This window comes from Mirounga angustirostris, unplaced genomic scaffold, assembly GCF_029215605.1.
Source record: "Mirounga angustirostris isolate CCGP_5_RB_7025 unplaced genomic scaffold, mMirAng1.0.hap1 SCAF_3, whole genome shotgun sequence".
In the NCBI taxonomy this organism is placed as follows: Eukaryota; Metazoa; Chordata; class Mammalia; order Carnivora; family Phocidae; genus Mirounga; species Mirounga angustirostris.
The window spans coordinates 192,384,484-192,399,733 of NW_026991711.1; the positions used below are offsets into that span (position 1 = coordinate 192,384,484).

At 63.9% G+C, this 15,250-nt stretch overlaps 1 protein-coding gene across 2 annotated transcripts; it reads left to right on the forward strand.

Annotated features, from left to right (window-relative positions):
* Nucleotides 1-1,291: 1,291 nt before the first annotated feature.
* On the forward strand, nt 1,292-13,523 carry KLHL30 (kelch like family member 30). Of its 2 annotated transcripts, none has more exons than XM_045867632.3 (8): nt 1,292-1,395; nt 3,362-4,203; nt 5,383-5,518; nt 7,380-7,466; nt 7,948-8,103; nt 9,357-9,545; nt 10,146-10,291; nt 11,712-13,523. In XM_045867632.3, the coding sequence occupies exons 2-8, from the start codon at nt 3,430-3,432 to the stop codon at nt 11,961-11,963; spliced, it is 1,740 nt and encodes a 579-aa protein (XP_045723588.1). In that variant the 5' UTR covers nt 1,292-1,395; nt 3,362-3,429; the 3' UTR covers nt 11,964-13,523. The 2 variants fall into 2 exon arrangements, with proteins under 2 accessions (XP_045723588.1, XP_064443416.1); XM_064587346.1 differs by lacking the exon at nt 1,292-1,395 and adding an exon at nt 2,906-3,009.
* Nucleotides 13,524-15,250: the final 1,727 nt, after the last annotated feature.

Genomic DNA, 15,250 nt, shown 5'->3' on the forward strand with positions numbered 1-15,250 from the left:
TGAGCTGGGCTGGGCTGGCCTGGGCTGAACCAGGCAGACTGGGAAGGGATGAGCTGGGCTATGACCAAGCTGGGCAGGGCTGGGGAGGGCAGCATGGAATCAGGAAGCACAAGTGAGCAGAGTTTGGAAGCACCTTGCAAACCCGTCATCAGTCAGTCGTGGCCGCCATCTGTGTAAGGACTGAGTTCTAACCAGACCGCACACCCCGTGAGAGCAGAACTGTGGCTCCGAGCTCACAGCCATCCCGTAGGGAGCAGGGCCAGCGGCTATGATGGCCAGACAGGGGTCACCTGTCCAGGACCCAAGCTGTCATGATATCCTGATACCCTTAAGAAATCACCTAACTTTGCCAGGAGTGGGGGCTGTCGCCCTGGGAGCCTCCCCCACTGGAACCGCGTCAGGCCAGTCTCTGGGGGGGCAGCCGGAGGCCTTCGTCAGACTCGGCCCTCCCCGACCCTCCAGACTGGGGAACAGTGGTATTAGCAAGGCCCACGCGAGTGACGGAAGGAGGGGCGACAGGTGGAGGCCCTCACCTGGCCTCCCCGGGCTGCAGGCGCACATGCACGTCCTCGGCTGGGAAGCTTCGCTCTGACCGTTGGCAGAAGAGATGTCCAGAGACCCCCTCTCCGGGGCCCGGGTCCAGCTGGGTTCCAGCTGTGAGGGCTTCCCCTGTGACCACTGTGAGCCCAGAGCTGAGGGGGAGACTGCAGGCCGCCGCTGCTGTATTTTTAGATGACCCTATTTCTTTGCTACCTCTGGTTCTCACGACGAGTGAGGACGCCAGGGCCGCACCAGGGCCGAAGCCACGCTGTGACCGGGAGCCTCGGGTCCAGTGTCCCTGTCGCCAGCCCAGCGAAGCACTCAGGGATGCCTCCTTACCTCTCTGGGCCCCACTTTAACCACCAAAGGCTTCCCGACCACCACTGTGGACCCCAAGTTTAGAAAGCCTTTGCTCACCAATCTGCATTTCCTTGTGATAGTCACTTTCTCCCAGTTGAGAGATGAACAAAAGGCCACTGGGGCACCTGTCAGTGACCATTAGAGAAGCGAGTACCCGTCAGGCCCTACTAACACCCAGGCCCTGAGCTGGGGCCTCCACACCCCCCTGAGTCTCCAGCCCAGGCTCCACTGTCCCCCCTGGAATGCTTCCTGCTGTCCGGCCTGGTCCCTGTGGTCCAGGAGACCTCAGCCTTTCAGAGCAGACAGCCTGGGAGGAGCATCAGCTCTCTCCCTCCCCCACTCCCTCCCAATGCAGACAGTGCTAAAAATACCCTTCTGTCCATCCCCACGTGGTGCCCAGCCCAGCCCAGCCCAGCAGGCCCTCCGGGCCCCTTGCCGGCTGGGAAGTCCTATTCTCCGGCCTGAGTTCTCCAAGGTCCAGGGGCCGACTGAGAGGTAGGGTCCCAGGGGCTCTGGAGTGTGGGCATCGGGGAACGGGAGGTGGGATTTGGGGCAGGGAGCTGCAGGGGAGGGCAGGTTATGGTAGGATAACCGGCGGGTCATAGAGATCACAGCGCTGGGTGTTTGGACACAGAGCCCCCAGCCCCGGTCAAGCTGGGCCCCTTGGGGCACGGTGAGGGCTCAGCCGGCACACTGCCCTCGGTTTCCTGGCTGGAGAGGTGGGCGATGGGGAGGCCGACCACACCCTCCAGCCGCAGCCGGGACCCCAGTGTCCAGTGCCCAGCCGCTGCTGGCTTCAGGCCCTCTGGGTCCTGCCCGCCGAAGCCCTCCTCGTTGCCGGCCTGGACAGGCACCAGGCTGAGGCTCTGAGACTCTCCGGAACCCCCCACCCCGTTGGTTCTGGGACCTGAGGGTGGCAGGTGTCAGTAGATGCAGCTGAGGCCCCATGAGAAGGTGGGTGGGCACCCTGCCCACTGGCTCCCGGGGCGGTGGTAGCTACCGGGAACCCAGGGGTGACAGGAATGTGAGGCCTGGGGCAGTGGCCTTGGGCTCATCTTTTGTCCTCACTCGGCCAGGGGGCCTCCCTGGAAGGGGGTCGGGCAGGAGGGATGCTGGCCAGGGGCCCTGACCTGTCCTGTCCTGGCTGGGCTCCGGGGTCCTGCCCTGCTCTCTAGGGGCAACGGTGGGGCGGGGGGTGCGGGAGGTGCCTAAGCTCCCGCCTCCGGCGCCATAGCTCAGCAGGGCCCTCCCTGCCCCTTGGCACCCACAGTTCACGGTTCTCTTTTCAGGACTTGTTATTTTTTTTTTTTAGTTTTCTTATTGTTATGTTAATCCCCCTACATTACATCATTAGTTTTTGATGTAGCGTTCCATGATTCATTGTTTGTGCATAACACCCAGTCAGGACTTTGTTATTTTGATCACACTTATTTCACCAAGGGTTTGGTCCCCGTGGCCCGCTGGCCCTTTTCCTTCCCTTTGACGGCTCTGGAGGGCGCCCCCTGGTGAACAGACCATGTCCCGGGGTGCAGCTTTTTTTAGGGGTTGTAGGTAGCTTCGGGTGAAATTTGGGGCAGCTTTCTTGGGGTAAAATGTCAGGAGTACATAAATGAATATGCACACAATTAAATAAGCCAGAAGTGGATTTGCTGAATCCAGTGATACGAACACTGAGTCGAAATCGCTGTCCAGAGAGTTCCCCTTCGTCGTATTTGTCTTTAGCAACCTACACCCGGGGACCTGTAACCTGGGGGTTCGGCGCATAGGCCCCGAGCATGGCTCCCCCACGTCCTAGCTGTGTGATCTTGGACAGGTGACGTGCTTGTGGTTCCCCCCTTCACGAGGACCCTGACAGCACCCGCCTCACAGGGTTTTCGTGCGGCCCACGTGAGGAGGGCACACCCCACCCTCGAGACACGGCCTGGCCCGTGGGGAGCACTGTGACCACAGAGCCCCTTTCCCCGCCGGCCTCTGGATCTGCAGCTGAGAAAACTGGGACCAAGGTCACCCAGCAAGGTCATGGCAGCCCGAGGCTCCATGTAACCGTGGACAGTGAGGATCGGTGGGGCAGGAAAGCTTCCAAGGGCCCTCATCATCCTCCCCAGCAAGGTCAGATCTGGGAGCAGGGGAATCCACTTGGAGGTGGGGGGCCACAGCGATCCCCAGGCTCCGGAGGGTCTGCTCTGTGTAGCCCAGAGTTGTGGAGGGGGCCGGGTGTGGTTTTCGTGCTGGCTTCGCTCTGCCCCGATTACCTGGCCGTGGGTAGGTCTCCGGCCCCCTCTGAGCCTCAGCCTTCTCACCGTAAAACGGGACTAACCCTGAGCCCACCGCACACCTTGGCATGGCTATGATGCTCAGCCAGGGCTGGTGGAAGGTGGAAAGGACTGACGGCCGGAAGGATGGGCGCCTCGGGTGGAGGAGCCGTGCCCGCCCGGCGGACCCTGCCCCCTTCTCTCCCCAGGATCCGGCCGGCCGGCGGCTCTCCGCGGAGCGGACGGGCTGCGGGGCCCGTCGCCGGCGCTGGCGGCCATGGTGCGGCACGTGGACGACCTGGATTTCCAGCTGCCCTCGCACGCCCAGGACATGCTGGACGGCCTGCGGCGGCTGCGCTCGCAGCCCAAGCTGGCCGACGTCACGCTGCTGGTGGGCGGCCGGGAGCTGCCCTGCCACCGCGGCCTCCTGGCGCTCAGCAGCCCCTACTTCCACGCCATGTTTGCGGGCGACTTTGCCGAGAGTTTCTCGGCGCGCGTGGAGCTGCGGGACGTGGAGCCCGCCGTGGTGGGGCAGCTGGTGGACTTCGTGTACACGGGCCGGCTGACCGTCACGCAGGGCAACGTGGAGGCGCTGACCCGCACGGCCGCACGCCTGCACTTCCCCGCCGTGCAGAAGGTCTGCGGCCGCTACCTGCAGCAGCAGCTGGATGCCACCAACTGCCTGGGCATCTGCGAGTTTGGGGAGCAGCAGGGGCTGCTGGGCGTGGCTGCCAAGGCCTGGGCCTTCCTGCGGGAGAACTTCGAGGCGGTGGCCCAGGAGGACGAGTTCCTGCGGCTGCCCCAGGACCGGCTGGCCGCCTGTCTGGCCGGCGAGCTGCTGCAGGTGCAGCCGGAGCAGAGCCGGCTGGAGGCCCTGCTGCGCTGGGTGCGCCATGACCCGCCGGCCCGGGCCGTCCACCTCCCCGAGCTGCTCGGCCTGGTGCGCCTGGACGCCGTGCCCAGACCCTGTGTGCAGAGGCTGCTGGCCACCGAGCCGCTGATCCAGCAGTCAGAGGCGTGCCGGGTGGCCCTGTCGCAGGGCCGCGATGAGGTGAGCAAGGGCGAGGAGGGGAGCCCCGGAGACCCCGACCTGCACGGGGATGGACAGTAGAGTGTGCCTATCCCCGATGCCCTGAGCCTTGCAGCTCTACCTGCCTTAGGCTGATTACCTGTGAGGGCATCACGATTCATCCCCGGTGCCCCTGTGTGTCCCACACCCTGGATGAGAGGGGAGGGGCAACCCACAAGTGACCGTCCGAATCCCGGTCAGAGCCCACAGCTTGGTGCGGACAAACCTGGAAACAGACCGAGGGCAGCGTGAGAAAGGCCAAAGCTGGGCTGGGGGCATCCTGGGCAAGGTGGCCAGTCAGGGGGCCTCTCCGGAGGAGGCAGCACCTTACCTGGGCCTTAAGGAGGGCTCGGAGCCCGGCAGGAGGGAAAACGGTCCAGGAAGATGCACAGGCCAAGAGTGCTGCAGGCCACCTGCCCCTTAGGAACCTGCTCGAGCGTTCACGGGGTGCCGTTTCCTGCTTGTGCTGCAGGGGGCATGGCAGGCAGGGCAGCTCCGGACACAGTGACAGACACAGACCCGACGAATCTGTCCGTGGCTGGGCAGCCTGCTCCGGGCCCTGCCTGCAGGAGCCCTCAGGAGCCAGGCCTGGGGACCCAGCTCGGGCCAGGGTCGGGGTGGGAGGCGGCGAAGCTCTACTCCGTGCTGTTGTCTGGCACTGCCAGGCACAGTGGGCTGGCCTGGTGCCACCAGGCCACCTTGGAATTGCTGCTGTGGGAGGTGCAGGCCTCGTGCGGGAGGGCCAGAGGCGCAGGGGAGTCCTGGGGGCCTGGGAGCCCCGAGCAGTGGCCACTTGCCAACCAGAGTGGAAGCCTCCCGGCGTTTCCCGCCCAGCCAGGGCCACCCGAGTTCGGCATGCCGCACGCTGGCCCAGGGGAGGAACTGGGGACAGAGGTGGCGTTGGCTCCAAAGATGGGTTCGGGGGGACTGCTGGGAGGAACAGCGCTCAGGTTTGGGGCACACGTGCACCTGCCGCCCCATCTCTTCCCGTCCTGAGCGTTTGCCGCCATGCCTGGCCCCAGACAACCACGGCGCGCACACACAGCCGCTCCACCCAAGCCCTGCCCCAGAGAAGGCCCCGAGGCCTGCTGGCGCCCGCTCTTCGCCTTGCACGGCCATACGGCGGCCTGCCCCTCTAACGCAGCCTTCCTGGCCCCACAGGCTCTGCTCGCCCTCCCGCAGAAGCTGGAGGAGGTGCTGGTGGTGGTGGGCGGGCGGGCCCTGGAGGAGGACGAGGAGGGCGCCGAGGAGCCCGCCCCTCACCCCAGGAACTTCGCCTTCTACAACAGCAAGGCCAGTGAGTAGCCCGCACGCTGTCCCTGCGGCCCCGAGCCCCTCGGGTCGCCGTGCAGGTGGAGGGGGTGAGGTGCTCACAGGGAGGGGGCCTGCAGGAGAGCCTAGAGGCCAGCGCAGGGGGAGGGGAAGCTGACAGCCGGGGCACGGTGGCCCCCTCACCCTCCAGCCACAGCCCCCAACTTTGGCCTTTTTGGGCCCCGGAGCCCAGGGTAAAGGGTTCTGCTGCCCCAAACGCCCTGCGTGCCCAACGGAACCCTGGCCCCAAGGGGAGAACGGGGAGCTGGGGTGCAGTGGCCTGGACGGTAGGAGCCCAGGGACTAGGTCAGTTCAAACAGGGTTCTAATTCCAGCCTTTGAGCCGCTCACTTCACAGCCCCAGACCTGTTCCTCATCTGTGGGCGGGGCTCCTCACGTAGCTGGGATGCAGACCCAACGGGCACAGACTGGGCCTCTCCTGCCTGGGGCCCCATCACAGGGTCGCCCAGGAAAGGGGGAAGGGTGGGGGGCAGCAGGGTCTCTGGAGGGGCCATGTTGGCCCTGGGAAGCTCTTCTGAAAGCTCTGAGGAGTGTTGGCAGGTGTCCCGGGCCCACTGGGCCAGTCACCAGCCACCCCCATGGCGTCAGCGGCTGGCGGGCTCTGGGCAGCGTAAGGCCGGCCGTCCCAGGTCAGGGGCTGACGAGGGGATTTGGGGGCTGACGTCAGGAGATGAGCTCTGCTGGCTGCACCCAGGAGCAGCTGTCCCTCCACCCCCAAGGGGAGGACAGCAGGGGCACGCTGGCAGGCAAAGGCCTGGTGACCGCCCGGCCGTCCCCACCCTGGGGTGACACAGACATGAGTCAGGGGGACACGCAGTCCCTGCCCAGAGGGCAGGTGCCCAGCAAGGCCGGAGTTCTGCATGTCCCAAAGATGGTCACAGATAGTACACAGAATCTTCCCCGGGGACCTCCCCGAGGCCTGGGTCTTCCTCACAGCCTTCCATGAGCACCCAAAATGTGTCTGTTGGCTCGGACACTCCCACATAGATTCTCGTTTTTATTTTTTCAAACATTTTCTCATCTCTTGTCTCACTTTATCCTCATGTAGCTCCTTGAGTGTGGCCCAAGTTGGGTGCATGACTCTGTCCCTCGCCGTAGTGACAATAATCCTCAGGTCCGCTGATGGAGTAGTGGCCCCGTGACAGATGCGGGTTGTCTATACTCCTCCCCCCGCACCTCCCAGTGAGGTGGGAGCTACCCCCCTCGACAGAGGACGAAACTGAGGTCATGGGTCCCCAGGGCCAACAGTGGTACACCAGAGCGGGGGTCTGGACTCTCCCTGGGTGCTGCAAGGCCCGTGTCATGCCCTGTGTGACCCCTGCACGCCCATGCTGCACACAGCACGGAGGGTGCTCAGGGCGAAGAAATGAGCGACGGATGAGGAACGAGTGAATGAATGATGTTTGTGTTCTAACCCACTAGGGACCAGAGGTCAGGCCCTTTAACCCCTCACCCTATCTGAGAGGTGGGACCCAACCCAGGGGCCGAAAGATCCCTTTGGGGTCAGTGAGGTCACCTCCTGCCCCCAGAGCCCAGGCCACCTCCCCGCACACCCCGGGTGCAGCCTTGTGTCCGGTCTGTGTGCTGGGCTCCAGGGGGCGGCGTGGGGAGGTGGGGGCCGCTGCGAGCCAGACCTGGCAGGGGCACGTGGAGCAGCCGGGGTGTCACCCCACCCCCCAACTGCGGCCCGCCGAGTCCGGCCGCTTGCTCCTCCCCAGGTGAGGGAACACTCCTGCACCCGCGTGGGAGGAGGCGCTGAGGGGCGAGGGGAGGCCCCAGCAACGAGCTCAGCCACCCTGACCCTCTGCCTCTCTCTCTTCCGGCCAGAGAGGTGGATGGCGCTCCCGGACTTCCCCGACTACCACAAGTGGGGCTTCTCCCTCGCTGTGCTGAACAACACCGTCTACGTCACAGGTGGGTTCCTGGCAGCGCCGTCCAGGGAGCTGATCACCGTGACGCCACCGAGAATCAGCTGTCCCCTCCGGCTCAGGCAGGACTCTTCCAGACATCTCCGTGACATGAAAACAAGGACATTTAAAATCCACGGGTCCACACGTGGGCGCAGGGGACCGCTCCGTGTTCTGACATGGACTCGCTAGGCTCCCTCAGCCAGGGCCTCCCCAGAAGGAGCTGTGTGACGGGCAGGCGGGGTCACCCTGCTCTTTGGTATCTGAGAACTTGGGGGCCCGTATACACTTTGGTTGGCGAAACGGTGACCACTGATGAAGATCTGAAACCACGGATCTTGTCCTCCCTGTTTACGGGGCAGGGTGGGACGCAGGCCACCTCCGGTCCCACCCCCGGGCCCAGCATGGGGAGAAGGAGACAGGACCCCCAGTACCCAGCCCCCACTAGCCTGCACACCCCAGGCTGAGGGACAGAACCTCTCCTACAGGTGGCTCCCGGGGCACCAAGACAGACACCTGGTCAACCACCCAGGCCTGGTGCTTCCCTCTGAAGGAGGCCACCTGGAAGCCGGTGGTACCCATGCTGAAGGCTCGCACCAACCACGCCAGCGCCGCGCTCAACGGGGAGGTCTACGCCATTGGCGGTAAGGCCTCTCTCTCCGCTGGCCCCGGGCAGCCTCCTGCTCGTTGCAGCCCCCTCGCCCCCCTGGGAGCCTCTCAGTCCCGCAGCAATGGCTCCCCAGGGTGCCTGGGTGGCTCAGTCGGTTGAGCGGCTGCCTTCGGCTCAGGTCATGATCCTGGAGTCCCGGGATCGAGTCCCGCATCGGGCTCCCTGCTCCGCGGGGAGTCTGCTTCTCCCTCTGACCCTCCTGACCCTCCCCCCTCTCATGCTCTCTCTCTGTCTCTCTCTCTCAAATAAATAAATAAAATCTTAAAAAAAACCAAAAAACAAAAAAACAATGGCTCCCCACCCCCATGCCCTCCCCAGGGACCAGAGAGCCCCCCACCCGGCCTCAGGGACCACAGAGGCCTGCTCCCCCATTCCTGCCCTCAGGAGCTCGCCGTCTGGACCAGGGCGCCTGGCCAGGCTGTGCCACCTGCCATCTGCATGTCCTGGAGTGAGGCTCAGGCATGAGGCTCCGTGGCCAGCTCCCGCAAGGACTCTGACAACAGAGCGATGACGGGGCAGGCTGGGGCTTTGAGCTGCCCGCAGGGCCAAACACTCCCGTCCCCAGAGCCGTGGGCTCAGCCCTCCGCTCAGGGTCACCCCCTCTATGGAGTCCCTGGGGTGAGGAGACCCACAGTGGTTCCCCCTTTGCTGTCACCTTTGCTCCCACCCTGCCCCCAGCCTGAGCACAGAGGCCCACCTTATCCCCTTGACACCCCAGAGCTGTGGCAAGGGTCACCCCAGGGACACTTATGGTCAGATAAATATTGAAAAACAAAATGACTGTGGCTGAGCAAGAGTTTCCCAAGGCCCCTGTGGGTGACAGACTGGCCGTGAGGCCACGGCTGGGTGCCCCACCTGCCCTGGGCAGCCCCTTTCGCCCCCATGGCTGCCGAGCCCGAGCTGAGAGCAGACAGCACCCACAAGGTCCTGAGCCCAAGGCCGGGGGGGGCACCTAGGCGTGGCCCTGGGGCCCCCGTTGTGCAGTCTGGACTCGAGTGTTCCTGGGCCCAGGTGCCCACACCCACGCCCCCGGTGTGGCCTCAGGCCAGTGGCCTTGCCTCAGTTCCCTCTCCGTGGAAGGGGTAAGTCACGAGCCTGGCGAGGCCGCGCCCTCCTTCCCTTGCCCCCCTCCCGCCCCTCCTAGGGTGCTCGCTGCCGCCTCTGCGCGTGCAGGGCCCCTCCCTCGGCCCGGCCCCCGGCGGCCCTGACCCGCACCCCGCCCGACAGGCACCACTCTGGACGCGGTGGAGGTGGAGAGCTATGACCCCTACACGGACACCTGGACGCCCGGCAGCCCCGCCCTCAAGTACGTCAGCAACTTCTCGGCGGCCAGCTGCGGGGGCCGGCTGTACCTGGTGGGGTCCCGCGCCTGCAAGTACACCCCTCTAGCTCTGCAGAGCTACAACCCTATCACAGGTGGGGGCACGGCCGCCACGCCCCCCCGACGTGTGGCTGGGTGCCAGCGAGCGGATGGTGGGGGCCCTGGGGACGGGGGCGGGGGGGCCAGGAGCAGGCAGCCACAGGCCTCTTACAAATGGCCACAGCCCCAGCAGAGGTGGACGAGGCAGCGGAGGACGGCGGGGGTCCAGGGGGCAGGGAACCAGGCCTGGTGGCAGGGTGCCTGGGGCAGGGGACGGGGAGCCCATCTCTGGGTCCCAAAGCTGCCTGGCTGTGACGTCTGCCTGGAACCGGCCCCAGGGGCCAGGAGCAGGGGCCCAGGCCTGCAAGTCTTGGTGGATGCCGGCTTTGGCTCCAGACTCCGTGCCAGGGTTGGGGCTCCAGGAGGGCTCTCCCTAGCTCGGTGGCCTTCCTGACCTGTCTCTCCCCCCGCTCCGCCTCTCACCCTCTGGATGGTGATGATCACAGAACCCATTTTGCAGGGTGGGTGTGAGGGTCCCTTGGGAGGCCGACAGGACCCAGGGTCAGGTGGGGCCCCTAGTCTCCCGACCGGGCCGACGGGCGGGAAAGAGGCAGAGGCCCCCTGGTGAGGGTGGGCCCGGTGCGTTGTCCCCACAGACGTGTGGAGCGTGATCGCCTCGCCCTTCCTCCCCAAGTACCTGTCCTCGCCGCGCTGCGCTGCGCTGCAGGGGGCCCTCTACCTGGTCGGCGACAACACTAAGAAGGTCTACGTGTACGACCCTGGGGCCAACCTGTGGCAGAAGGTGGGTCTCAGCCTCACCTCCCAGGGCGACACCCCCCCACCCCGGGACCCCTGACACTGCAGAGAGCTGGCCTGGGGCTGGTGGGGCCTGGGGATGTCACCACAGTGGAGGGACTGATGAGGCCCAGAGCCCGGGCGGAGCCCCGGTGAGGACAGGAGAGCCAAGGACCGGGGGCTCCTGGTCACCGTGGTGCTCTGCCCCAGCACGGGGTGGTCTATTCTTCTCCAGAAGCAAAACCAGGCTCAGCCCCGAGTGTTGCAGGGACAGCCTGGTGTTGGCCAGGCCCCGGAGGGTGTCTCCCACCCGTGGGGGTGGCCGAGCAGGGAAGGGGACCCCTTGGCTGTGAGGGGAGTGGGAGCATCCAGCTCCTTGGTGCCCCATTTCCCTCCTCGCTATCACTTCTGCCACTGAGAGAGCCCTGCTGGGCATCTCAAGCCTTAGTCTTCCTCTGCACTTCTTCTGGAGAAAGAGGAGGGATGGTGCCCAGTGCCCATGCGGTGGTCTCAGCAATAGCCCAGCAGCCTGGGCCCGCCCCACCTGCCCTGAGTCTCAGTTCCTGGAGGCCAGAGGAGGTGGACTGTTCCCTGCCCTCACCCTGGCCCTGGCCGGCTGGCCCACAGCGGGGCCTCTGCCGTCCTGCCGCCTGCAGCTGTCCCCTGGCATCAGTGCCCAGCCGACTGGAGGCTCCCATTACTGTGGCAAGACAGGTGCAGGGGGTCCTGCCAGGCCGGCTCTTTCTTTTGGGCCCTCCCAGCTGGACCATGGCCAGGCCTCGGCAGGGCCCAAGCCACTGCTCTGGGGGGCATCCCAGCCACGAGGGGCTCCACTTTGCCTCCTCCAGGCCTGAGGGGAGGGGGGCTGGCTGCCCATGACCGCCTTCATGTGCAGGCCACAGACAGGCCTCTTCCTTCCCATGCACACTGGGCTCTTCCAGAAGGATCCACATCTCTCTCTGGCCTCTGGCTCTCACCTCACAGTCCCAACCCCGGCCATGGGCCGAGGCAGGAGGTACGGGGCAAAGTGAGGCTCCCCAAGGCATGAATGGCCCCTGGTGTGTGTGTGTGTGTGTGTGTGTGTGTGTGTCGGTCAGAGCTGAGGCCACGTCTCTCCCCTCCGAGAGAGCAACCGTGAATCAGAGCCTGGCCCAGAACTTGCCCTGGGAGGCAGCTCCAGACTCGGGCTTCCATGCCCCCCAGCCCATCTGACACCCCGACTTCACATATGACTGAATTGGGGCCTGGGAGAGCAAGGGGCCTGGAAATGTGGTCCCGGGAGATGTGGGCCGGAGAGGAGAGCACCGGGGTCTCCCCGCCAAAGGGACAGCCTGGGTGAGGTGCAGGGAGCAGGACGGGGCGCTGGCTGTCCTCTCTGCGTGGCGCCCGCCCCCGCCCCCGGGGCCCTGACCACTGCCCGCCCACAGGTGCAGTCTCTGCACAGCCTGCATGAGAACGGGGCCCTGGTGCCGCTGGGTGACACGCTGTATGTGACCGGCGGCCGCTGGCAGGGCATGGATGGCGACTACCACGTGGAGATGGAGGCCTACGACCGGGAGCGTGACGCCTGGACCCGCCACGGCTCCCTGCCCCGCCTCTGGCTCTACCACGGGGCCTCCACCGTCTTTCTGGACGTGTCCAAGTGGACCCAGCCCTTCAGCCCGGCCCAGGAGCCCTGAGCAGCTCCTCGTCACACGGGGGCAGGGCCCGGCTGCGCCCCGACCCCGAGGGATGGCCCCTCTTGGGGTTGTGCTTGTTTGTTCACTCGGTGCTGGGCTCGGGCCACCAGGGACATCAGAGGACACAGCCTGGGTCCCCACAGCCATCGCACAAAACTGCACGCCGTGAGGGCTTGGACTCCGGCCGCCCGCATGGAGGGGAGAAGCTGCTCTCTTGCCCACGGTGGGTCTGAGGCCTCAGACACAGGAGCCAAGGGGCCCCGGGGGTCACACTGAGACAGCACTCCAAATGGTGGCCGTCCCCGCCGGGGGGTCCCACCCGTGGCTTCTGATGGTGTTGCACAAGGGAGGAATGGCCCACGAAGCTGCATCACAGAGCAAAGGTCCTGGGGTGCGTGGGCACTGGGCCTCTGCGAGCCTGTTCTGCTTGGCCCTCAGCTGTGTGACCACAGCCGGCAGCTGCCCCTCTCTGGGCCTCAGGCTCCACGTCCATTATGCACTGGGAAGGAAGGAGGCAGGGCGTGGGGTCAGGAGAGAGGGTCCGCTGTCTCTGTGGGGGTTGAGGGAGAGAAGTTGAGCGAAGGCTTCCCAGGGAGGTGAGCAGGAAGGCATGCTCTCTGGCCAGGATCTCCCCTGTTTCTTGGGGTGGTTTTCTCCAATGTAAGAATGAAAGTCCCCAGCAGTGGGCCCACGAGGGGAGAGGGTGGGGTCCTGCAGGGATTTATGGGGACGCCTCTTGGGCACGTTGGTGCCTTGCTCCCAGGTGGCCTCCTAAGCGAGGGTAGCGCCCAATGGGCTCCCCTACCAGCATGCAGTGTGACTCAGGGTGCCTCGGGGCTGCCCCCCACCCCCTGAGTCTGACTGGGATCCCACGGAGAACTGGTACAACACCCCCCCCCCTCCTTCTCACTGGTCCTTAACAAGGTATCCCACTGAAGGACTCTCACTGGTGCTAAGTGGCCCTCCCCCTTTGTTGCGAGCTTCACTGAGGCACACGGGGCTACAAGTCGGGGGTCTCAGGTCCAGCCTGGCTCCAGCCCTGGCACTGACCGTCTGGGGCCTCGGGAGCTCCCGCCTCCCTCTGGACTGAATTTCCTCTCCTTGAAGGCTCGTCTTTGAAACCCCCTGGGGACCAGAGAGTCCTCTGGCATCCCTGGGCTCTGATGAAGGAATCCCTAGGTCCCCTCGCGTCCGCCTTGCTCCCAGACCTGAAGCCTCATGCCTGTTTCCTGTGGGATGATTGAACTTGCCCCCCGGGGCTTAGACAGAGCAGGGCCTCCTGGGCGTCTGCTTCCAAAGGAGCAAGAGCTCCAGATCGAGGCCACCTAGTCAGCTAGTGGAGTGGATGAACGTGAAGATGACGGTTTCTGGGATCCTTGAATCTTTCCCTATGAAAATCCTCTGCAATGTTTTCTAAACAGTTATTGAGGGTACTCAGCCAAACACTGTTTCAAAACAAAGACTCAACATGTTGAATGGACTTCTTTTATCATGAATGGGTTGGAAAGGTGGTATTCTCGAATAAGGCCTGCTTCTGCTCCTGCACACCTCACAGCAATGGGGCGGGCGGGGGGGGGGAAGAGTCTGGGGTGGGAGAAGCACAGCCCCCTCCAGGGCCTGGTCCTCAACCTTTAGGTGCCAAGCTGCCCCTCATCTGATCCGCTGAGCCGCCCCTATTCAGGGGCACCTAGATCAGACCAATTGTGTCCTTCAGGGTCCTGGGAGGAAACAGAAGACCCCTGAAACTGAGTAACAGAGGGCAGTCTAACAAAGGGCTACTTCCAAGGTGTGGGCAGGTAGAGGGAATTCAGCGAGGGCTGAAGAGGCTCCCAGTGGGGAACCTAGCAACAGTGGGGAGCTGTTGCCAGCTCTCTGCCCCTCTGCGTGGGAAGGAGCGGATGCAGCCTCCAGACAGAGAGCAGGAGGGAGACGGTGCCAAGGACCTGGGGCCTTTGCTAAAGAAACACAGCCTGGGCCACTATCACCTATGGCCCAGTGGGGATGAAGTGGCAGAATAGACGCCCCAACCTCACTCTCTTTCCTGCCCCCTAGTCTCCTGCTGGTGCCTCCCACTGGCCAGACCCAACCAGAATCCAAGGGAGAACAGCCATTGGCAGAGAGCATGTAGAGAAGAGTGGGCAGGGCACCAGCATGGACAAATGGAAGATTTCTACTGCACTAACTGGACACTCAGCGGATTCTCATGGAAGACAGACACCCATGGACATTCGCACAGGGAATGTCTGTGGAGCAACCCAAGCCATCCTCTTCCCTTATCAAAGGCCCCTGGTTTGGGGGCTAGTATGGGTTTCTAGAAAGGAGAATGGATAACCTTGGAGCATGTGCAAAAGTCCACCAAACTCTCAGGCCCACAGGGGTGAGACCACCTGCCCAGCCCCAAAGAGCTCATGTCTGCCATGGGGGTGCATGTTGTCTTTCTCACAATGTTGGGTAAACTGAGGACCGCCCCCCCAGCAGAACTCAGACTTTGGTGGCCAGAGAGTGCCGTGCAATGCCCTCAGGAGCCAGGCCCAATGCAGCCAAGTCAGGCTCAGCTCTCTGTAGTTCCCCAGTGCACCAGGGTCCTGGATGCTTCGAGTCAGTTCCATTGGACATGGGTTTTCTGGTACCCCCCTGCCCCAGACAAGACCCTTTGATTACTGAGCATCTTCCTTGTACTAGGCAGGGACAGTGATTGCTGGAATCAAGCAGTTGACAGTCCCATGTGAATATCTGTAATAAACGAACTGGTCAAATGACAGTTCACTGTTGTCAATTCAGACCATGGTTCCAGTTGGCTGGTTGACCAGTTGGCCCAGGGGAAAGTAGGCGTTTCAACCAGGAATTTGTCTGTGACTTAAGAAAGGGTGGTTACAGCCACGTGCAAGGTAAGGATGTCCACTCCTCCAGGGCTGTGTCATTAGTCTTTGATCCCCAGGGCCCCCCAGCCCGCAGTATGGCTACTGTTGTTGCGTGTGCATCTGATTCTGCTGGGCGCCCGGAGCAGGCACACGGGAGGGTGGCCAGGTATGACGCTGATTAACTGAAGAGGGAAGCGGGCTTCAGAGAGAACCTTCATGGAGGACGTCATTTCCTATTTGGAATAAGCACCCTGGGGGCCAGCAGGGTTTCCTCAACGCTGATAGTCAGTCCAAGGGCTTTTCAGGGCAGGGGCTGGGGGCCTTTGAGATCACAATCACATTTAAGAATATAATTCTTCTCCGGGCGCCTGGGTAGCTCAGTTGGTTAAGCAACTGCTTTCGGCTCAGGTCATGATCCTGGAGTCC

Bases quoted from the DNA above. Each gene is read 5' to 3' on its own strand.
- KLHL30 (XM_045867632.3), top strand. From the start codon at position 3,430: ATGGTGCGGCACGTGGACGACCTGGATTTCCAGCTGCCCTCGCACGCC. The intron at 4,204-5,382 runs GTGAGCAAGGGC...CTGGCCCCACAG, and splicing joins TGTCGCAGGGCCGCGATGAG to GCTCTGCTCGCCCTCCCGCA. The intron at 7,467-7,947 runs GTGGGTTCCTGG...CCTCTCCTACAG, and splicing joins CAACACCGTCTACGTCACAG to GTGGCTCCCGGGGCACCAAG.